At 48.2% G+C, this 23,882-nt stretch overlaps 1 protein-coding gene across 3 annotated transcripts; it reads left to right on the top strand.

The window, feature by feature from the left end:
* Nucleotides 1-5,736: 5,736 nt before the first annotated feature.
* On the top strand, nucleotides 5,737-16,864 carry CCKBR (cholecystokinin B receptor; the record flags this gene model as incomplete). Of its 3 annotated transcripts, none has more annotated exons than XM_079929306.1 (5): nucleotides 5,737-5,887; nucleotides 14,299-14,550; nucleotides 14,705-14,954; nucleotides 15,263-15,420; nucleotides 15,608-16,864. In XM_079929306.1, 5 exons carry the CDS (start codon nucleotides 5,737-5,739, stop codon nucleotides 16,144-16,146), a joined length of 1,350 nt encoding a protein of 449 aa, XP_079785432.1. In that variant the 3' UTR covers nucleotides 16,147-16,864. The 3 variants fall into 3 exon arrangements, with proteins under 3 accessions (XP_079785432.1, XP_079785431.1, XP_079785433.1); XM_079929305.1 differs by having other exon boundaries at nucleotides 15,263-15,435; XM_079929307.1 differs by lacking the exon at nucleotides 14,299-14,550.
* Nucleotides 16,865-23,882: the final 7,018 nt, after the last annotated feature.

Raw genomic sequence — 23,882 nt, 5'->3', positions numbered from 1 at the left:
TGATAAAAGAGAGAAAAAAAATTATAGAGCCTTAAGACTGTAGTTTCTTTCCTTTTCATACAAGAGAACCAGAAGTGGCAAAATGACTTGAGCATGTAGGAGACCCAGGCCCTTTCCATCTTGTCACTCTGCCATCCCTAGTGTGTGAGGGATGCACACTTCACTGCATGACTGAAAGTGGCTTATCCACATCCACAGTCAACCTGCAAGAAAAGTCAACGAGGAAGAGAGAGTTCACTCTTTTCCTTTAAGAACTTGATCTGGAAGCTGCACTTATGACTTCCATCCACAACCACTGTCTAGAATGAAGTCATTAAGCCACACTTAGCTGCAAAAAAAAGTCTAGGAAATATACTTGTTATCTGGTTGCCATGACATTTTCATCTATATACTTGTTATCTGGTTGCCATGACGTTTTCATCTATAATTATTCTCTTCTACTAACTTCTTACAATTGAATCTGTACTCCCATCAAAAGCTAGAACCCTCCACACATGCACTGGGTTCCATACTTCCCTACCTTTTCTCAGGAACCTTGCATTAGTGTCTCTCTCTCGTATCTTCAGTCTTTTCTACACATTGCAGTAATTCCATCTGCCCCTAAAAATATTCTACTTCTTCCATCTTAAAATCTTGCATTCCACATCCCCCTCTAGTTACTACCCTCTTTCCTTTCCTTAATAACTGTTCTTCAAAAAGACTTGTCTAACCAAGGGGGGAAAGTGAGGAGGGGCGGTGCTGTGATGAATTGAGAGATTGGGATTGACATATATACACTAATATGTATAAAATGGATAACTAATAAGAACCTGCTGTATAAAAAAGTAAATTAAATAAAAAATTTTTTTAAATCCTTGTCTAAAGTCACTTGCTCCACTTTCTCCCGTGACATTCAGCGTTCAGTACATCTGATCTGTCTTCTGTCTCTAGGACCTCAGCAAAATGGCTCTTTCTGTGGCCAAGGACCTCCAGGTCCCTGAATTCAGAGAACATTTCTCATCCTTGTTTTCTTCGTGCAGGAGCAGTATTTGATTCCATTCAGCATGTCTTTTGCTTTCATGATGCCTTGCTCCCTTTGTTCTCCTTTCACCCCTCTATATGCTCCTTCTTGGTCTCTTTTACAGACTGGTCTTTCTCTATCCAGCCTTTAAATAATGGTCTTTTCCAGACTTCTGACCTGGTTCCTCATTTCTCCTTATTCAGCATACTCTCATTAATTCTATGGTTTACGTTACTTCCTATACAAGTTGCTTATTCAGCTCCCTACTGGAATTCCTGCTTAGATGTCTAATAGGCATCTGAAACTTTACTTATCCAAAATGGACCAGATTCCCTGGTGGGAGCTGCTGTCTTATAGCTACTATTTTCTCTATGAAGTGGGAGGCCGTGTTACTTGTTGTGACTGAAGGATGGTATGTGTGTGTGTGTGTGTGTGTGTGTGTGTGTGTGTGTGTTTGTACATATGGGCTGTCAACAGGGTAAGAGATGAAATAAGAGATTTTATAAGTCAAGAAAATTTGAAACAAATATATTTTGTAAAATGAGAAAAAGAAGGTGACCAGAGAAACAATAAAACTTACACTGGGAAGCAGCATACTAGGAGCACCTGAATTCTGACTTCCCAAATCCCTGGCTTTGAATTGTGGCTTTTTTCACCTAGTAGCTTTGTGGCTTGGGGCAAGTTATTAAAACTCTCTCTGAGCCAGTTTTTTCATTTAAAATAGTGATCAATAATCTTGTGCCCAAATTTGTAGTTCTTTGTGAGGATTAAAGATAATATGCTTGGAACATAGTAGGTGATTATCAAACAGTTCCTATGCAGTTCCCAGTTGGTCCCATTCCTTAAGTTGCTCTCCAAACCAGCTGCCACTACAATATTTCCAAGTCTTTCTAAATTTTAACGAATTTCCAATGCCCTCACTTCTTCCTTGCACGGCTTGCAAGGGTCTGCATTTGCTACCTCCTGAGATGAGAGGTGTGTTATTTTCTATTTCTATGGTAACAAATTATCATGAATTTGGTAGCTTAAAAACATCCACTTATTAGCTCACAGGTAGTATGGCTGGGTTCTTTGCTCAGGGAGGATATCACCAAGCAGAAGTCAGGATGCTAGCCAGACTAAGTTCTCTTCTGGAAGCTCTGGGTGAAAATCTGCTTTCAGGTTCATTCTTGTGATTAGGAGGATCCAATTCCTGTGGTTGTAGGACTGTGGTCCCTAGTTTCTTGCTGGCTGTCAGCCAGAGATGTCTCTCAGCTAGAGGACACTCTCAGGTACTTGTTCTATGCCCTCCTCCATCCTCAAGCTAACCACAGCCACCCCCATTCCTTGCCTCATGGCCCCCTCCATCTTCAAGCCAGCTACAGTGTATCAAATCTTGTTCCTCAAATCTCTTTGACTTCCCCTTCTGCTGCCAACCTGAGAAAATTCGTGGCTTTTAAAGGATTCATATGATTTAGTTAGGACTAATTGGATAATCTCTGTATCTTGAGGTCAACTGATTAGCATCATTAATTACATCCACAAAATCCCTTTTGCCATGTACCATAATCTTAGGAGTAGAGTCTCATCACATTCACAGGTTCCACCCACACCTGAGGGAAGGAGACCATACAAGAGTGAGAGTCATTAGGGATCATCTTGTGATTCTGCCTACCCAGGAGGGAAAGCCAGGAGAAACACCCCTGAGAAATGCTGAGACCTTGAGCTGAGATCAGAAGGATGAGTAGGAGTTAATTAAATAAGGAAGGAAAACTTCCAGAGAGAATGCCCAGAAACCATGTAACTAGAGGATATACATCCAAAAACTGGACTAAAGGAAGGCCAGTGTCTTCAGTGGAGAGACCAAGAACAACAGTGACTCAAAACAAGGTGGTTAGAGAGATCAGTAGGAGTCAGGACATGCAGGCTTCATAGACTCTGTTAAAACACTTTTTCTATCCCCAAAGCAAAGGTCAGAAGAGTGGCATAATCGGATCTGTATTCTAAATGTATCACTCTGGCTATAAGGTGGAGGGTGGATGTAAGGAGGCATCAGTAAAATGTGGACCACTTAGGAGGCTGGGAGAGTAGTACAAGAAACAGTGGGGCAACGTCAGTGGAGCAGTAGCTAAAATCAACAGCACTTCATGATGGATTGAACACGGGAGGGAGCCTGTTATGTTCCCCAGGAAGCAGACTCTAAGACAGAGATTACTGTGGAGGATGTTTACTAAGGAGTGCTCTCAGAGTCAACACCTGTATAAGAGAGAGGATGAAAGTGGGATTGGGCAAAGGGAGAAGCTGAGCAGCCCAACGACCTCAGTCAACCCTATGAGCAGCTGTGAACATCTTTCAGAGTTGTCCTCTGTCGGGGTGAGGGAGCTGAACCTTCATACCTCTCTGCTGATCAGTCATTGTATGCAGGATGCCCCAGAAAGGGAACATGACCTTAAATGAGCCAGCTTTCTTCAGCTTAGGCAACTCCCAAAGGGGGCTGACAGTTGTGGCCTATCTTCCAGCAGCATTCTCAGTGAAGAAGGAGAGTAAATCCTTCATTTTTCGGCAGGAGTCTGGGCTTTTCATCACAGCCTCCACCACAGGGGTGCAGGAGCATAAGGGAGTAGGGCATTCAGGATGATTTGTAGATGTCCGATTTGTGCATCCTGATGGACGCACTTATGACCGTATGTTGCCATCATTGGCTTACCTGTCATTTTCCCCCACTCGCTTGGGAGCTACTCAGGCACAGACCGTGTCGGACAGCTAGTGTACAGCCCTATACCTGGCACATACTTTGCTGAATAAGTAAATGCCCGTCTACTTCTCCTATTTCCACTCCCCTTTCCCCTACATTTCCTTTGCTTCCCTGCTCCCACACCTTACCCGCATCCAGTGTGGGAAAAGTCCAGCAGGTTATCTGAGGCCTCACCTGTGCTGGAGCTGAACAAACAGCAAAATCAGGCTGCTATGGTGGGGAAGGCAGGTAGTGCCAGGAGAAGGGGGGAGGGGGGCGGTTGACAACATTCCCACTGACCTCAGGCTTAAATCCTCCTTCAGTGTCTCATCCCTTATAAACTCAGTGCTAGCTGGACCAGGTTCTCTCCAAAAGACTGATTGGCTAAGAGTCTCTGAATTCCCCATAAACTCAGACCTCATCCCCAGTCTAATGTTCCCTTTGACCGATAACTCCCACCTCTGACAGCTACTGCTGGAGGCCAGAGAATGGAATTCCAGGTCATATCAGAGTTTCTTTGGAATGGAGAAGAATGACCTCAAGCAGGGCTGAACCATTAGAGGAGTTACGTCCGGCCCAAGGAACCCAGCGCAGGCCTGCGCAGGCCCCCTTCAGTTTTGCTCCCGCTGCACTCGGGTGCTCCAGCCCTCTTCCAGCCCCCTCCCGTGGGAACCTGACGCCCTACACAGGCTGCTCCACCTGCGCTGAGAACAAACAGGGAGCGCCAGTGTGTCGGGTGAGGGTGGGCGCTGCCTGGAGACCACAGAGAAAGCCAGCCGCCTCCTCCCGGGTTATGCCTGTGCTGGTCTGGGAACCGAACCATACCCACTCCTGTTTATCCCAGGCAGTTCTCACCGCTACCCCGGCCGCCCCTCAACCACCAAGTCACTCTTCGTCCAGGCAGCCCTTTTCCCCTGCCAGGGTTCCCCGGAGAAAAATGCTGCCCCTTCCCCATCCTTGCCCGCTGAGAAGGGTTCCTTGAGCGCTTCGGGTGGAAGCGTGGGTGCTGGGCCTGAGGTAAGAGGTGAGGATGCGGGAGCTACCCCAGCACCGAGGCGAGGAGCTGCAGGGAACTACCAGCGATGGTGTCGCGGTCACTGCGGACACTGCGGCAAAGTAGGGAACCCGTGGCGCTCCGCGCGGGCTAAGGCATCTGTGCTGCAGCCAGGGATCCCAGCATGCGGCCCCGTCTCCACGTTCCCCGACCCACCAGGGAAAGATGCTAGACCCCGCGGCAGCCGGGCTCTCCCTCTTACGCTCCCTCCTTGCCCAACCTCTCCATCCACTCCTACCTAACCTCTCCCCAACCCTCGCCAACACACACACACACACACACACACACACTCCTAACCTCTCCCCAACCCTCGCCAACACACACACACACACACACACACACTCCTAACCTCTCCCCAACCCTCGCCAACACACACACACACACACACACACACTCCTAACCTCTCCCCAACCCTCGCCAACACACACACACACACACACACACACACACACACTCCTAACCTCTCCCCAACCCTCGCCAACACACACACACACACACACACACACACACACACACACACACACACACACACACACACACACACACACACACACACACACACACACACACACACACACACACACACACACACACGGAGGCTCCCGAGAATTCTCCGGAACCGGGACGCTGGCGAAGGGGAGTGGGCGGGAAGGAAATCTCTAAGAGAAGACCGGAGAGATCTAGGGAGGGGGCGAGGACAGTCGTGGGGGTCGGGGGTGGGAGGACGAGTAAGTCCGGAGCAGGAGAGGGGGGCGGAGAGTCACCTGGCAGGACCGAGGCGGACCCGAGCCTGGGAGGGAGGCGAGCCGAGGCGGGGCGAGGAGAGGAGGAGCGGAGGGGCGGGGGCCGGGGCTGGGGGCGGGAACCAGGCGGGGCGGGAGCCTCAGCCGGAATCTCCGCTGGAGCAGGTGGAGACGCTGCGGGGAGCCGGCCCGGCCGATCGCAGGGGGCGGCGGATGGGCCGGGGCCATGGAGCTGCTCAAGCCGAACCGGAGCGTGCCGGGATACGGACCCGGGCCGGCGGCTTCCCTGTGCCGCCCGGGGGGCCCCCTCCTCAACGGCAGCGGCACCGGCAACCTCAGCTGTGAGCCCCCGCGCATCCGCGGAGCCGGGACACGAGGTGGGTGCCTCCCTGAGCCCCGTCCACGAGCTCCTTCTCACTGCACCCCGCAACACTCACAGAGGCCCCCACTGCTTCCCCAAACGCCCACGCTGTCCCTTCATAGTACTCCGTCTGTCCCCAAACAGCTCCCCCGACGCATGTGTCCCCCACAGCTCATAAGACTCCATTGCAGCTTCACACTACCAGGTCAGAGCACCTTCACACCCTGGTCCCCTGACCACCCCCAGAGCTCCTGGTCACCCCCAACACACAGCCGCCTCCTAGACAGAGACGGTGGGAAGACAGGGACCTCCTCTGGCCAATCCTCCCAGGTCTCTCCTTTCCTTTTGCAGCCAGTTCACGGAGCCACAGTGGAGAAGGAAAGAAAGGAAGGAAGGCAAGATTGGGGGAAAGTAGGGGCCTGGTTGGGGAAGGGGCACTCGGAAGACCCGAATGGGAAGTTAGCGTTATAATTTCCTGTGTCCCCCACCCAACCCCCTGCCTTCCCAAAAGAGGTCCTCTAACCTGAATTAGGCTGGACATTGGACTGAGGGGCTGCTCTCTAGAGCTGCCTGTCTCCATTTCCTCAGATCCCCTTGCCTCCCAAGTTGGAGTTTTTCTCAAGGGTCTTTACCCTCCCTCTTTTGCTGTCTCCAAGTAATGTCTCCAGGTCCCTTCCAAGCCCCTCTCCAACCTGCCTCTCCTTAGGTTTCAGCCTCCTAGAGCCTGGCTGCCGCATTCATCATCCCACCCCTTTGTGCCACCTTCTCCCCCTCACCACCAGACTGCTTCCACTCACCCAGTCCCCACAGTGACTTTTATTCCTCCCATCAGCCAACATCCACATTTTCTCAACGACCCAGCTCAAGCCTTATTTTTCCCCTTCCTATACCTTTTCTTTCCTTAGATGGTTACTGGACACCTGCTATTATAGTCTCTGGGCTAGGTGCACAGGGCTGAACTAGACCCAGTCTGGACTGTCATCTCCAGTGCAAACGGGAGACAAAAACCAATGGGAAAATCACAGTCAGCATTGGAATTCCCACAAGAGGGACCAAACTCTGGGCACCCGAAGGAGATGGGGTCTGAAAACTTCACAGAGGGAACCTTGAAGTTGGAGTTCAGTAGGCAGAAAAGGAAGAAGTGGGATTCCAGGAGAGGGAACAGTGTTAAGCAGAAGGAAATTATTCCAAGCTTTAGAAGGGAAAATGGGAATACATTGCAATTCAAGTATTTATTTACCCCCATAAAATATTGCATGCATTCTCAGACCAGTTGTCACGCACTCTCTCATTGTTACACCCAGATTCTTTCACTCAACAAATATTTATGGAGCCAGAGATTGTGCTAAGCACTAAGGACAGGAGTAGAACAAAACTGACACAGCTCCTACTTCATGGAGCTCACGGTTCAGTGGGGGAGAAGGACGAGCAAGCAGAGAATTGCCGTACAGAGTGGGAAGTGCCTTGAGAGGGATGTGGGAACACAGAAGAGGAGCACCTCTATCTAGCCTAGCCTAGGCTTAGGAATCAGAGTTGGCTTCCTGAGGAGGTGAAGGCTAAATTGAAATAAAAATTAAAAAGCTGAGGGAAAGCCAGCCAAGTGAAGGGGCAGAAAAAGCAAAAAGCATCTCGAGCAGAGGACCAGTATGTGTAAACAGCCAGAGTTTAAGTCCATGGCCCTTTTGTTCAGTGTGTCATAGTTTCTGTGTGCCTGAGACATGTACCATAAGAGAGGAATAATGAACACTCAAGATGAAGACCAGCCTAAAGCGTTTCCAGAGAGCCTTATGGACCTTGTCTAAGGAGTATGGATTTCATCCTGAGGGCAATGGGAATTACTGAAAAGTTCAGTAGTACTGCCAGGATTAGTTCTGCATTAAAGAGGGTGGATTGGAGGACAATCCAATGGAGAGAGGAGCATCCTTTAGAAGGCTATTATATTACATTGGTCCTGATGAAAGATGATGCTGGCGTAGACTAAGCTACTGGCAATGGGGATGGAGAGAATTGGGTGGATTTCACAGGCACTTCTGGAAGTGAAATCAACAGAACGTGATGATTTATTAGAAATGGAGAGGGAGGAAGAGGTCAAGGGATGACATCTAGGTTTCTGGCTTAGACAATTGGATGGATGTTGGTGCTGTATAATGAGGATAACAAAGGAACAGAAACAGGTTTGAAGGAGATTATACATTCAGTTTGGAACCCACTGAGTTTAAATGCTGGTAAAATATCCAGGTGGAGTTACCCAGTCAGCTGTTGAATCCAAGGGTCTGGAACATAGGGGAGAGGTATGAGCTAGAAATACAAACTTGAAAGGTGTTTGTCTAGAGGTGGTAACGGAAGCCATGAGAATAGATTAAATCATACCGAGATTGTGTCAGATGGGGAAAAAAAAAAAAGAGGTCCTGGGACAGGACCCTGAGGAAAACCAATTTTTTTTAAAAAATTATTTATCTATTTATTTTTATACAGCAGGTTCTTATTAGTTATCTTATTAGTTATACATATTAGCATATATATGTCAATCCCAATCTCCCAGCTTATCCCACCACCACCCAGCCCCGCTTTCCCCCTTTCATGTCCATACATTTGTTGTCTACATCTGTGTCTCTATTTCTGCCTTGCAAACTGGTTCATCTGTACCATTTTTCTAGATTCCACGTTGATATATGATACTTGTTTTTCTCTTTCTGACTTACTTCACTCTGTATGACAGTCTCTAGGTCCACCCACGTCTCTACAAATGACCCAATTTTGTTCCTTTTTATGGCTGAGTAATATTCCATTGTATATATGTACCACATCTTCTTTATCCATTCATCTGTCGATGGGCATTTAGGTTGCTTCCATGTCCTGACTATTGTAAATAGTGCTGCTATGAACATTGGGGTGCATGTGTCTTTTTGAATTATGGTTTTCTCTGGGTATATGCCCAGGAGTGGGATTGCTGGGTCATATGGTTAGTTCTATTTTTAGTTTTTTAAGGAACCTCTATACTGTTCTCCATAGTGGCTGTATTAATTTACATTCCCACCAACAGCGCAAGAGGGTTCCCTTTTCTCCACACCCTCTCCAGCATTTGTTGTTTGTAGATTCTCTGATGATGCCCATTCTAACAGGTGTGAGGTGATACCTCATTGTAGTTTTGATTTGCATTTCTCTAATAATTAGTGATGTTGAGCATCTTTTCATGTGTCTCTTGGCCATCTGCATGGGAAGACCAATTTTTAAAAGCCAAGCAGAGGAAGGAGAGTCCATGAGGTAGATCTAGATGAGACCATCAGAGAGACAAGAAGGCAAGGAAAAAAGAAAGTTTCAAGCAGAGTGGGAGAAGTGATGTCAAATGCTGCCCATATAAGTCAGATAAGGTCATAACAGCATCCTTCCGATTCAATAACAAGGAAGTATTAGGAGGAGCTGTGGGTGTTAGGGGGTGGCTACAGTTGGTAGAAGTTTGGGCCATGGGGGAGGGGTTATAAGAAGTGAACTAAGGTGTGCAGATAAAACTTTCCAGAAGTTTGGTAGGGAGAGAGAGAGAGACAAAGAGAAAACAGAATAGTGCTAGAAATAACATGGGGCTGAGGAGGATAACATGGGGTTGAGGAAGGTTGTGTGTGCGTGTGCGTGTGTGTGTGTGTGAGTGCGCACGCTCACTCATGCACAGTTTGTCTTTTGAGTGTGTATGTGTTGTAGAGATAAGACCATTTTAAAAATGTTTTTGGGGAGTGGGCCGAGAGAGAAAGGTTGAAGTGCAGAAGATAGCAGGGCTAGCTAATAGAGTAAGGGACCTTGAGAAAGCAGAATGTGAAGTGATTCAGAGCACATGTCATCTAGACATTGCTGCCCACACACATTTGGATGTGACACCTGGCAGTCAGAAGCTACCCACAGAGACTCTGTTAGCCACACTCACTCAGCTGTTACCCCGACAGACACATCTTACCCAGGCTCACTCCAGTGTTACCGATAGAAATATGGATGTTACTCACATTATTCTGATATAATCCACATAGACTTGAACGTTACCCATGTTCACTCAGATGCTACCCACAGAAAAGCAGATGTCACCCACACTCACTTTAATATCGCCCGCTGTCATTCAGATATTACTCACCCATCAAACACACTCGCTTTTGTTTTATTATTATCCACGTACAATCAAATATTATCCATGCTCACTTAAGTAACCCTTCTCCAGGTATTACCCATAAAGTCATAGATATTACTCTTACATATTCAGATATTACCCGCAAAGACTCAAATACTACCTATGTTCACTCAGGCGCTCAGTTATTTTACTCAATAAGATTAACATCTTAATCTGTTAATATCTCATATTCACACTCACTTAAATATTGCCCACATATACTTGCATACTACTTCTGCTCAGTCAGCTATGATCACCGTCAGCTGGTTATTCCCCTATTCACATACAGACCTCTGAATGTAACCCACGCTTCCTGAAGATGTTACTTACAAACTGAGATGTTATCTGCAGACCCTGGCTCATTCAAATGGTATAATACTTACTCAGATATTACCTAAACTTACAGGCAGCCCACACTCAATCAGATGCTACCTATAGACACGTAGCTGTTACCCTTCTCCAGATACTGCCTACAGAAATATGTGTTACTCTCACCCACCCAGATATCATCTCCAAGACTAAAGTATTACCCAATGCTCACTCTGATCTTACCTACATACACACCCTGCATATTATTTCTGCCCCCTCCGTTAGAATCCATTAACATGCGGATGTCCCCATCACCCAGCTGTTACCCACAATCAGCTAGATGCTATCCATGCTCACCACAGAGGCGTGGGTACTACTTTGATGCCTGAGGGATGGGTGACCAGATCCAACACACCAGTGAGTGGCAGGATTTGAAGCATCAGCGGCTTCAGTGTTCTGTGGAACCCTTTCTTAGAAAAGCCTGTTTTGGTTTCATGTCGCGTCATCTGGATTTTTGTACCCACACTTCTCTGCCATCATCTGGACAGAACACATGCAGATCCTCTAGACCCCAGAAGCAGAACTGAACTGTCCCAGTCTTCTGAGTCCCCTGGTCTGATTTCTGCTCTCCTCTCATCCCCAGCAGAAGGATGCCCACAGATAGACTGTCAAGGCACTCGTGGCTGTACCCCAGGAGGTGCATGTCCCATTCTGCCACCCCTGAAGCCACTGTGGTCATTCATATGCCACCACACAAACATACACGGATGCATACACACACACACACACACACAGAGTTTCCCCTGTTCTTAACATCCTGCATTAGTGTAGTACATTTGTTACAATTGATGAGCCAATATGGATACATTATTAACTAAATTCCATAGTTTACATTAGGGTTCACTCTTTGTGTTGTATGTTCTATGGGTTTTCAGAAATGTATAATGACATTTAGGTACCATTACAGTACCATATAGAATAGTTTCACTGCCCTAAAAGTCCCCTGTGCGCCAACTCTTTATCCTTCCCTGCCTTTTCCAAGATCCCTAGCTCTAAGATTGCTTTTACTTAGCCTTTTCACATCTCCTAACTGTTCAACAGCAAAGACTTAGAGAGATGGTGATGGCTGGAAATAAAGTAACAGCTGGAAGTGCCCAGTTAGACAGCAAAGCATTGTACAGTTGCTGGTCATTTTTACTGGGACTTTGTCCTCTAGTTTTCAGAGGTCCCCACACAGATTGGGAACTTCATAATAGAGGGCCTAGCCCCATCTTTCAGCTACACCACAATTAGCCAAGTTCAAGGATACACACGAGATCCATTAGCCAGATGAATGAATGAGAAATGTGCTTTTCACAGTTTAGAGTGCCGTACAAACTTGAGGTATGGTTGTTGAATCAAGAACTAGTTGAAGAGAGGGACTTCCCCGGTGGTCCAGTGGTTAGGACTCAGCGCCATCACTGCCAGGGCCCGGGTTCGATCCCTGGTTGGGAACTGAGATCCTTCAAGCCCCGTGGCACGGCCAAAAAAAAAAACTAGTTGAAGAGAAACATTCAGAGGACAGAGGAGGAAGTGTTAGAGAAGATAGAACTAGAGAGATTGAGGGTAGGGGGAGAGAGGCGGAGAGGGGCAATAGACGGGGAGGAGACATAGAGCACAAGATAGACCACCTGCTCTATTCTTCTGGGTCCCTTAAGGACCTCTGACGGAGATCCCCCTCCCAAAGTTCTTTATTTCCCCCTACACACACACACATACACCTCAAATTGTCACACATAAACCGTCCATAAGCCTTCCCTGCAGAGAGGGGCCCAGCTTCTCAATGAGACACAGGTGGTTTGTATATAATAGTAAAAGTAACACATCCAAAATCACAGCCTGTCATTTGCCCCCTCCCCTCCACCAACAAAATCCTCCAACATGGGTCTCTAAAGAGACAGAGGCAGCAAGGAGAGCGCATGCTGGAGCCTTAGAAGCACAGAGGTGAAAGATGGGTGAGGAGGGACAGAGCAGGTGCATTTATGTGGGGAGTAACAGAGATCCGTTTAAGATTCATCCGCAAGCAGGTGTTAACAGCTCCTGTGCAGGGGACGTTATGCCAAATGCTAGGGACATGCTGGAGAACATGGTGGGCATCGCCCTTGTGCTCAAGAGCTCATAGTCTAGTGGTGGAGATAGAAAATGTACAGAATAATACCGTGAGAAATGCCATGGTAGAGTATAGAGGGGGACAGCATCATGAATGACAGAGAAGGGAGGAAGCGATCGAAGGCAAAGCATTTTAGGGATCTAGAGACTGGCTTCTATTCTGAATCGGCTCCTAACTTACTGGGTGCTCTGAACAAGTAGTATCACTGCTGAGTTCAGTTAGGGGATCTCTTGTAAGTAGCACTTACTCTAAGTCTACAACAACTTCTGAATAAGCACAAACTATTGTTATGAGAAAACAGTTTAATTTGGGAGCTCTGGCCAAAGTCAGCCAAGGTATGGGGCTATGAAAAAGGGCCCTGCAGCTCTGGGCCCTTCCCTTCCCCCAACTTGGCAGGCTCTGTCCCTGCCCTCTCTCCCTCCAAGCTTCAGTCTCCCTCATGCTGAGGCCATGGGTGACTGGGTCCAGTTTAATTTAATTCTATTCAATTTTGTCTGGGTTTGCTTGGCTATGATATGGAAGCCCAATGATGAATCCTTCTCCCAATAGGCAATGACAAAAATGAATGGGGTCAGCCCTTTGTCTAGCCCAGCAACACTACATGTCCCTCCCGTGAGCTCCCAGAGCACTCTGTGTATTCCTCAACCTCGCTCCTTACCACACCATGTGACAATTATCTGTTTATACATCTGAGTTTCCCTCTAGACTGTGAGCTCTCAGATGAGAGCTCACAGGGCATTTGCCATGTCCTCTGTCCCCAGGGCCTGGTATAAAGGGAGTCCTCTGTAAATGCTTGTGGAGTGAGAATGAATGTTTATAGATAATTAAAATATAAGGTGGAAAGTAAAAACGGTCCTAACAGATGTGAAGGGAACATGCATGGTCAGAAGAAGGGGAGATTAGCTCCAAATAAGGTGTCCAGAAAGGCCTAACAGAGGAGGGGGCAGTCTGTCTGAGTCTTGAAAGACAATGGTGAATAGAAATTTACCAGATAACAGAAAACAAGTTTGTTATTGAAAGTCATTAATCGGGGGGAGGTATTAATAGTCGGGGGGGGGCAGTGAAAGAGCATTTTAGGCTGAGAAATCGACATGAGCAAAGGAGAGAATCATGAGTACACACGTTGCCTTCTAGAAACTGAGTCATCCGGTGCCTTAAGTTGGGTGCATTGCAGGGAGGAAGTGGGAGGAGGAAAAGGGCAGTTCTGGGAGAATCTGGATGACAAGCTAAAGGGTTGCAGACAGGTGAGAGTAGCTGAAGGGTCTTTTTGTTTGTTTGTTTTGTTGTTGTTGTTTTTTTAAGACAATAAAGACATGCTCGGACCTGCGTTTCAAAAGATAGTGAGTGGTCAACTGGGTCGAATGCTGCCGGGAGGTCAGGTAGAATAAGCTGAGAAGAGACCTTTGGATTTAGCAGTTAAAGCTCAGTAACCTTGAGAAGTGTGCAAACAGTAATGGGGGAACAGGTCACTGGGTTGTAACAGATTGAGGGGTGAATGAAAAGATGGAAATAATCTTTTCGAGAAGTTTGGCTGCAAAGAGAAGGAAGGATTTGGAACAAAGCTTGAGAAGGGACAGGCTTTCTTAAGGAAGAGTAGAGTTAGGCCACTTTAACTAGGCCTCTAGGGGTTAGAGGGTAAAGGATTCAAGTTCACCATTTGCTGAGTGGGTCGTCGGGGTTGGGGGCGGGGGCAGGGATTTGGAAAGCAGGGGATCTGGCTGGGTAGTGGGGGTTTGAGGACTGGGGATAAGTGAAATTGGAGAGCCGGGCTGAGTGGGGGCCAGGACTCCCACTGCCACCTCCCCTTTTTCCTACCCAGAATTGGAGCTGGCCATTAGGGTCACCCTCTACGCTGTGATCTTTCTGATGAGCGTCGGAGGAAATGTGCTCATCATCGTGGTCCTGGGACTCAGCCGCCGTCTGAGGACCGTCACCAACGCCTTCCTGCTCTCCCTGGCAGTCAGCGACCTCCTTCTGGCCGTGGCTTGCATGCCCTTCACCCTCCTGCCCAATCTCATGGGCACATTTATCTTTGGCACAGTCGTCTGCAAGGCGGTTTCCTACTTCATGGGTAGGTGAACAACCGACCGGCCTCCCTTGCCCCTCTCCTCTTCTAAAGTCCTTGCCGGATGTAGGGGGTCTTTCTCCGTCAGCGGGTATGGAAGTCACACTGGTGAGTGTGTAGTACAAGTTTCCTAGGTGACCCCTTCCTCTTCCCTTGCTAGGCGTGTCTGTGAGCGTGTCCACGCTAAGCCTCGTGGCCATCGCCCTGGAGCGGTACAGCGCCATCTGCCGACCACTGCAGGCGCGTGTGTGGCAGACGCGCTCACACGCGGCTCGAGTGATCGTAGCCACGTGGATGCTGTCCGGACTGCTCATGGTGCCCTACCCGGTGTACACTGCCGTGCAGCCAGCGGGACCTCGTGTGCTGCAATGCATGCATCGGTGGCCCAGTGCGCGAGTTCGCCAAACCTGGTGAGGGTCCCTATAACCCATTCCTGGGAATTCCCTTCTCCATCGCCATCAGATACTCACGAGCATTACCCAGAATCTCCCTCCAGCTGCTCTAACAATTATCACTACAATTGCCTTTCCCACCACCCTGGGATTCCCATTCGGGGCTTCTCCCCAGTTCTCTAACCCTTCCCGGCCGCATACCCAAATCCTACTTCTACCTCTGGGGCCTGGTCACCAGCCCTAGAAACATCAACCCTTGCGTCTTCCTCCATCTGTGATTATAGCTGGACAGAGACCCGCGCGATTGGTCTGTGCTCTGTCTCTAGGTCGGTACTGCTGCTTCTGCTCTTGTTTTTCGTGCCGGGGGTGGTTATGGCGGTGGCCTACGGGCTTATCTCCCGCGAGCTCTACTTAGGGCTTCGCTTTGACGGTGACAGTGACAGCGAGAGCCAGAGCCGGGTCGGAAGTCAAGGAGGACTGCCCGGTGGGACCGGACGAGGTGGGTGAAATCCAGGAGGGGCGGGACTTTGGGAAGAGGCGGGACATAAAGTGGGTGGGGTGGAAAGGTGTGTGAGTAGGAAGAGAGACTGGAAATGGGGGGGTTGGGGGGAGACCGCTGGGGATTTGGAGAATTCAGCCTTCGGTTCTGACCGCCCACCGTCTGTGCTCAGGTCCTGCCCACCCGAATGGGCGTTGCGGGTCGGAGACCCGGCTGGCTGGCGAGGACGGCGATGGCTGTTACGTGCAGCTTCCGCGCTCCCGGCCTGTACTGGAGCTGTCCGCGCTGACCGGACCCACGCCTGGGTCAGGATCCTGCACCCGGCCGGCCCAAGCCAAGCTGTTAGCTAAGAAGCGCGTGGTGCGGATGTTACTGGTGATCGTTGTGCTTTTTTTCCTGTGTTGGTTGCCAGTGTACAGCGCCAACACGTGGCGCGCCTTCGACGGCCCCGGTGCACATCGCGCCCTTTCGGGTGCGCCCATCTCCTTCATCCACTTGCTAAGCTACGCCTCTGCCTGTGTCAACCCCCTGGTCTACTGCTTCATGCACCGTCGCTTTCGCCAGGCCTGCCTCGACACCTGCGCCCGCTGCTGTCCTCGGCCTCCGCGAGCTCGCCCCAGACCTCTACCGGACGAGGATCCTCCCACCCCCTCCATCGCCTCACTGTCCAGACTGAGCTACACCACCATCAGCACGCTGGGACCTGGCTGAGGGGTGGAGCGGGAGTGGGAGCTGAGGCGGGACAGACGGACTGGCCCCATCCAGACACACAAGAGACGCAGACCAACGGACACAAGAGACTGACTAACCCCAACGCACAGGAAAAGGTGGCTTACCCCACACAGGAAAGAAGGCACTTGATGTGGGACTGAGCCTGGCACACAGAGACATGGCACTGACCTTGGACATACAGACACAGCGTCCCTAGCTGTGGACTATCTCTACACTGTGGAAACTCTGACAGGGGCTGACTTGCCTCTTACACATATAGTAATGGCATTGAATCTTTTAGGGCTCTGGAGCCTGGCACAGGAATGACTCCTGAGATGCTCCAGGCTGTCCCCAGTTTGACCTCACCGTGCCCTTCCCCAATCAGTGCTGCAAACACCAACCTGTCTAATCTCACACTTCCCAGACCAACAAGCTGTTTTGCACTGAAAAGTCCTCTCATTCCTTTCCAGTTAAATACTATAGGCCTTCCCCTCCTCCCTTACCCAACTTTTTCAAGAAATAATAAATGACTTGGCTTCCCCCTTAATTTCCTTTTTGGACTTTTTTGGGGCACGCCTGGAGGCACAGGATTTTGTAGAGTCCTCTCCGTCAGGTCCCTCCCCCTGCTGTTCACTCCTGTGCATGACCCCCTGCCAAAAAGCCCGTGGTCTGAGTCTAGATGAGGCTGTGTAAATTCTCTCCGAGTGGTCAACCTGGACCCGCCTCACACCACAGTCGTATGCAATAGCTGGGAATGGAGGTGGGGCTGGGAGGTGGGACATCCATGACACATAATGATTCCTGAGCACATTGTCCTAAAGTGGTACCATTGTTAAGGTGCTGTGTTAATAGATGCTTATTAAAATTTTAATGAAAAGAGGAAGCAGTGTATGATAAGACTCAGTTTATTCAATGTGTATTTGAAACACCATGGGTCAGAACATGACAGGTATACAGAATTAATTAAAGAGTAGGGACTTTTTAATGCACTCTTCCCCATGGAAACACCCTTACTGGCCAGCAGCAAGGAGGAGAGGTAGCGTAGGGAGACAGGGGCCTGGACCTGAATAGGAGTCCCAGAGCCCAGCCTCCCTCTTGACTATAAGACTGATCCAGCCCCAGAGAGGGACAGAGACAGCAATACCACCCCTCCACACACATAATGACAAACAGGAAGAACAGATGACCTCACCAAGGGGACATACATAAATAAACAGAGGCATGGTATGCTGGGAGAGGGCTCCTTGACACTTCATCTTGTAACAGTTGGGGAAACTGAGACCCAGAACAAGAAAGAAAGCTGCTCAAGGTAATACAATAAATTGGGCCAAGACAGAAATAACCCTATTGAAGTAGGCACTGAGCTGGAGGTGCGAGAGACGCCGTACCCATCAAGGCGCAGAGCCAAGTTCTGTGGGGCCTGGAGCTTATAAAACTGGGTGCCCTTTTATAAGAAAAAAAAATGAAATTAAAGATACAAAATTGCTAGGACACTGACCAGGGCCTTTGGAAGAGACCTGTGGAATGAGGAGTCCTGAAATTTAAGCCTCATTAGCTTCTCAGCCAATAATATCTTTAAAATCCACCCACTATGCTGGACAAAGGCTGGATGGAGTGAAGGGTAGTGAGAAGGGAGAGTGGTCTTCTCTTTACCAATGCTGAGCTGCTCCCATCCATCCTTTCTACAGGGCTCTGGGCTGCAAGAGGCAGGAGAAAGGAAGAAAAGGGTGGAGAAGGCGTTCCAAGCTGTCAACTAAGACAGCACTGGTTAAAAATAGAATCCCAGCTGGTCGGAGTTGTGGAAAGCAAGATATTGGACCTTTTTCTCTCATGCCAGCTTTCCAGGGGGTGGAAATAAGGTTGCCCATTGCCCTTGCAGCATTCCCCAGCCCCCAGCCCCACTATCCCTTCTGAAGGAGAGACCGCCTTGTTGAGGCTGCCCCACTGTCAGCCCCTCCAGCTAAGGCCTGGGCTCCTGCTGACCATCAGATGGAAGTGGGGAGCTCAGTGGGGGAGGGATCAGTCCAGCCTCTCAGCCTGGAGTATGAGCTCAAGTACAGTGGCCCAGGGCTAACCTAGAACCTAGTGCATAGGCACGGCCTAAATAACACCATTTCACACACCGTGCCGCCCTTTCATCTGCAGAATACTTACACATCCATCACTCCACCCTGTGCCCTATCTAGTTACCAGATGTGGAATCTTGGGATCCTCCCATCTTTTTTCCATCTCTTGAAATCTGACAAAACATTTCGGGTCCAGATGTAATACCACTGTCTCCATGAAGTCCTGCTTGGTCATCCTCGCAAAGCTTGTCTGCTTGTAGAGTACTTACTGCTTTCTCTCTTCTGTCATACTTATTTGTATTCCTGCCTGATTTCCCATCCTGGGCAGGGAACATCATGATGTCACGGGAAGATGACTGAGCCTGGGCCTAGAAGGTGGGGTGATGGAGGGGGTGGGGGTGAAATCTGATGCTTCTTGGTGCTGTGTGACAGGAGTTTGTATATACCAATTCATTTCATTCTCAAAACTCTTCTCCAGAACAATTTCAGTTGACAGAAGAGGAAAGTGAAGCTGAGAAAGCTTAGGGAAGTTACACAAGCCCTACAGCTAGAACGGAGGCAGGAACTGAGCTCGGGTATCTGCCTCCAAAGCTTTGTTTCTTTCCATTATGCTGTTTTGCCTTCTTTCAAGCCTTGAAGATCTGTGTACCAGTGGTCCTGCCCTTTAAAAGTTGTGTGATTCTGCACAAGTTATCTTAGTGAGTTCTCAGTCTCACCTGTAAAATGGGAATAATTACGTTAACTTCTGTGATATTGTGATTCATAATAAGCAAAAGCAAACTTGAGGGAAAAAAATGGAGCTGGACGAATCAGACTCCCTGACTTCTGACTATACTACAGGGCTACAGTAATCAAGACAATATGGTACTGGCACAAAAACAGAGATATAGATCAATGGAGCAGGATTGAAAGCCCAGAGATAAACCCACGCACCTGTGGTCACCTAATCTATGACAAAGGAGACCAGAATATACAATGGAGAAAAGACAGCCTCTTCTATAAGTGGTACTGGGAAAACTGGACAGCTACATGTAAAAGAATGAAATTAGAACACTCCGTAACCCTATACACGAAAATAAACTCAAAATGGATTAAAGACCTAAATATAAGGCTAGACACTATAAAACTTTTAGAGGAAAACATAGGCAGAACACTCTTTGACATAAATCTCAGGGAGATCTTTTTTGACCCACCTCCTAGAGTAATGAGAATAAAAACAAAAATAACCAAATGGGACCTAGTTAAACTTAAAAGCATTTGCACAGCAAAGGAAACCATAAATAAGACGAAAACACAACCCTCAGAAGGGGAGAAAATATTTGCAAACAAGGCAACTGACAAAGGATTAATCTCCAAAATATACAAACAGCTCATGCAGCTTAATATCAAAAAACAACCCAATCAAAAAGTGGGTGGAAGACCTAAACAGACATTTCTCCAAAGAGGACATACAGATGGCCAAAAAACACATGAAAAGATGCACAACATCACTAATTATTAGAGAAGTGCAAATCAAAACTACAATGAGTTATCACCTCACACCAGTCAGAATGGCCATCATCACCACAAAAATCTACAAACAATAAATGCTGGAGAGGGTGTGGAGAAAAGGGAACCCTCTTGCACTGTTGGTGGGAATGTAAATTGATACAGCCACTAGGGAGAACAGGAAGGAGGTTCCTTAAAAAATTAAAAATAGAACTACCATGTGACCCAGCAATCCCACTACTGGGTATATACCCAGAAAAAAACATAATTCAAAAAGACACATGCACCCCATTGTTCATTGCAGCATTATTTACAATAGCCAGGACATGGAAGCAACCTAAATGTCTATCGACAGAGGAATGGATAAAGAAGATGTGGCACATATATACAATGGAATATTTCTCAGCCATAAAAAGGAATGGAATAGTGCCATTTGTAGAGATGTGGATGGACCGAGAGACTGTCATTCAGAGTGAAGTAAGTCAGAAAGAGAAAAACAAGTATCATATATCAACGCCTATATGCAGAATCTGAAAAAAACTGGTATAGACAATCTTATTTACAAAGCAGAAATAGAGACACAGACATAGAGAACAAACATATGGATACCAAAGGGGAAGGGGGGTGGGTAGTGGGATGAATTGGGAGATTGGGATTGACATATATACACTATTGATACTAGGTATAAAATAGATAATTTATGAGAACTTACTGTATAGCACAGGGAACTCCCCTCAATGCTGGTGACTAAATGGGAAGGAAATCCAAAAAACGAGGAGATATATGTATATGTATAGCTAATTCACTTTGCCTTACAGTAGAAAGTAACACAACATTGTAAAGCAACTCTACTCCAATAAAGATTTAAAAACAAAAAAGAAAGAAATATACATTCAGTCTTTGTCCTGTTCCTGGCACAGAGCTCTTTGGAATTTCCTAAGTGATGAGAGCCATAAAGGTATCTTTTGTTATGTTAATGAGGTGACTTTTGGACCACCCCTAGGTTACCTAAAGATGGGAGCTCGTTCGTCAGAGGAACCAACCAAGTAATTAGAGGGTTGTCAATTTCAGCCCCACTCCCTGACCTCCAAGGATGCGAGGAGGGGAGAGGGCCTGGAGATTGAGATCAATCACTAATGGCCAATGATTTAATCAATTGTGCCTATGTAATGAAGCCTCCATAAAACCTCAGAAGGACAGGGGCTGACAGGTTGGTTAACGCATGAAGATTTGGGGAGAGTGTCTCACTTGGGAAGACATGGAAGCTCTGCACCCCTACCCACGTATCTTGCACTATGCATCTCTTCCACCTGGCTGTTCCTAAGTTATATCTTTTTATAATAAACCAGCAACTAGTAAGTAAAATGTTTCTCTGAGTTCTGGGAACTGCTCTAGCAAATGAATCAAACCAAAGGTAGGGGCTGTGGGAACCTTCAATTTATAACTGGCTGGTCAGAAGCACAAGTGACAACCTGGACTCACGACAGCATCTGGGGCAGTGGGGGTGGGGAGGAGGGGCCAGTCTTGTAGGACTGAGCTCTTAATCTGTGGGATCTGACACTATCTCCAGGTAGATAATATCAGAACTGGGTTGAATTATAAGACACCAGCTGGTGTCAGAGCACTGCTTGGTGGTGTAGTAAAAAACATTGTAATTGGTATCAGAATCATAATTCACACTGCCATTTTGAGAATTAGGTGAAACAATGCTCAAAAGTGCTTATTTGGGAATTCCCTGCTGGTCCAGTGTTTAGGACTCCGCGCTTTCACTGCCGAGGGCCCAGGTTCAATCCCTGGTTGGGGAACTAAGATCCTGCAAGCCGCGCAGCACGACCAAAAAAAAAAAGTGCTTATCATTGTACCATTGTACAAGCACATATCATAGGAAGGGTTAGATCTGAGACTGCTTTAAGAGCAGGATGAAGGAACAGCACCAGGAAACAAAGCCCTCTGCAGAGAGAAGGCCTCCCCTAACTGAGGGGGACAGAACCCTGAGTCCAAGGGGAGACTCAGAGTCTGCTAGGAGACGATGTTAGAAAGTGGTGGAGTCAGAATTTGAACCCAGGTCTACCTGACTCCAAAGCCCATGCTCTTTTCACTATACATCCTGACTTTGACCTCCAAGAGGGGACATTCAGGGCTGGGGAGTTGGGAGCAACTAGAACCACTCAGGACACTTCTCAGGGCTCAAAGTAGAAGCACAGGTAAGTCTATCTCTACAGACCTGGATCCTTCAGCAAGCCCCAGTTCTAGTATCTCTATGCCTGGAGGGAAGCCCCCCGGAGAAAGGGAAGCCAGGTCCGCAAAAAATGAGGATGGCAGTTGTCCTGGAAACCTAACCCCCCTCAAACGTTCCAGGAAAGCAGGTTTCCAGCTAAGTCTCAGACGTGGGGACAAACCAGAGAAGGGGAGGTATCACAGTGAACACGCATGGAGGTATGGGGGCCCTTCTGCCAGAAGCTGGCCCCTCTCATAGACAACTCAAGCCAGACCTTTGGAGGACTATACACTCTGCTTACTCACGTATGACTAGTGGGGAGCAAGGGATGTTCTATGGACAGACTTTGTTCCTTCAGGTTATCTATGGGAAGAAAAGCAAATGGAAAGGGTGGGGAAGAAAGCGAGCCCCCTCTGAGGTCAAAGCTTTGTTGCTGGGATATAATGCCTGGAGGTGGGGCCATCCCGGAAGTGACAGTCCTTGTCACAGATTCTAACCGTGGTTCACTGGTTGCTTCCTATTCTCTGAGCCTCATTAACTGTCCCCCAACCTCAGGGGGCACTTGGTCAGCCAGATGCTTAGTCCATCACAAAGATCAGCCCCTCCCTTTCCGTAGGGCCCAGTCTTTTCAAAACAGAATTCTAACCCAGCCAGGTATCTACATCTTGGGAAGGGAAATAGTTAACCAATTAGGCTCATTGTCTTAGGCACATTGTCTTCATCAAGTTAGGCACTTTGCCTTAATCAAACAGTCTGGGGCCCCAGAATACTAACCTGGCATGTAAGTAGTGAGAGATAAGACATGCCAGGGCTCTTGAGGAATGTACATTTATTTGAACGATAAGGCTGGTTTGAGTGAATTTCCCAGGGTGAAACAAATGGGCTTTGACCCACAAGGGAAAGGCAGAACACAAGACACTCCCAGCCAAGATACAAGATCCCATCTACGTGTCAAGAAACAGAGCTACCACACTGCATGTGGACAAGGAAAGGCAGGTGCAAAGGCCCCACCTGGACAGGGGCAGAGCCTTCCAGGTAGAATTCAGTTTGTGGGCAGGGGAAAAGAAATCCCTTTTTCGCCTCAAATCAGATAATCCCTTGATCCTTCTAAATTTAGCTGTATTAGCCCTCCATGAAGCAATGGGCAGCAGTTCAGGGAACTTAAAGGGCAGCCCCTAGGCTGCCTAGATGTGGGGATCTGTAGTTCAGCCCAGAAAAGGCAAGAGCAAGAGCTTAGCGTAGTTGAGGCAGGAAGGCTGGCTTTAAGTGCAGCCAGAGAGACGGAGGACCCTCACATTGTCAGGGAGCAGCGGCATCCACGAACTTGGGACGGTGATGCAAATCAAACCAGAGCTAGGCAGCAAAAGTGGGGATCTGGGCTTCCCTGGTGGCGCAGTGGTTGAGAGTCCACCTGCCAATGCAGGGGACACAGGTTCGTGCCCCGGTCCGGGAAGATCCCACGTGCCGCGGAGCGGCTGGGCCCGTGAGCCATGGCCGCAGAGCCTGCACGTCCGGAGCCTGTGCGCCACAACGGAAGAAGCCACAACAGTGAGAGGCCTGCGTACCGCAAAAAAAAAAAAAAAAAAAAAAGTGGGGATCTGGCTAGAGGAGACCAATATGCAGCTACAGGGTAAAGAGCTAACACCAGTTTCCTGGTCAGAGATCTCCCCTGCCGGTCCAGTGGTTAAGACCCTGTGCTCCCAATGGCCAAAGGAAAAAAAGAAAAACTGGTCTCACAGAAAAGATCTGGTACCCAGTCTACCCAAATACCATTAACTATGGAGTGATTAGCTCTGACTGGTTACTTTCTCTTTCTGAGCCTCAGTTCCCCTCATCTGTCAGTATCCCTCACCTGGGGATATTTTATGCCTTGCTATGGAGTTGTGTGGGCTACATGAGATACAGCAGCTATCTCCCCTGTGAAATACAAGCTAAGGAAAATTATTAGATGCCCTAGCATTGAG

Source organism: Stenella coeruleoalba (assembly GCF_951394435.1).
Source record: "Stenella coeruleoalba genome assembly, chromosome: 8".
Classification (NCBI taxonomy): domain Eukaryota; kingdom Metazoa; phylum Chordata; class Mammalia; order Artiodactyla; family Delphinidae; genus Stenella; species Stenella coeruleoalba.
Note: the sequence above shows the minus strand (reverse complement) of the source record. Positions and strands in the feature narration are given on the sequence as shown.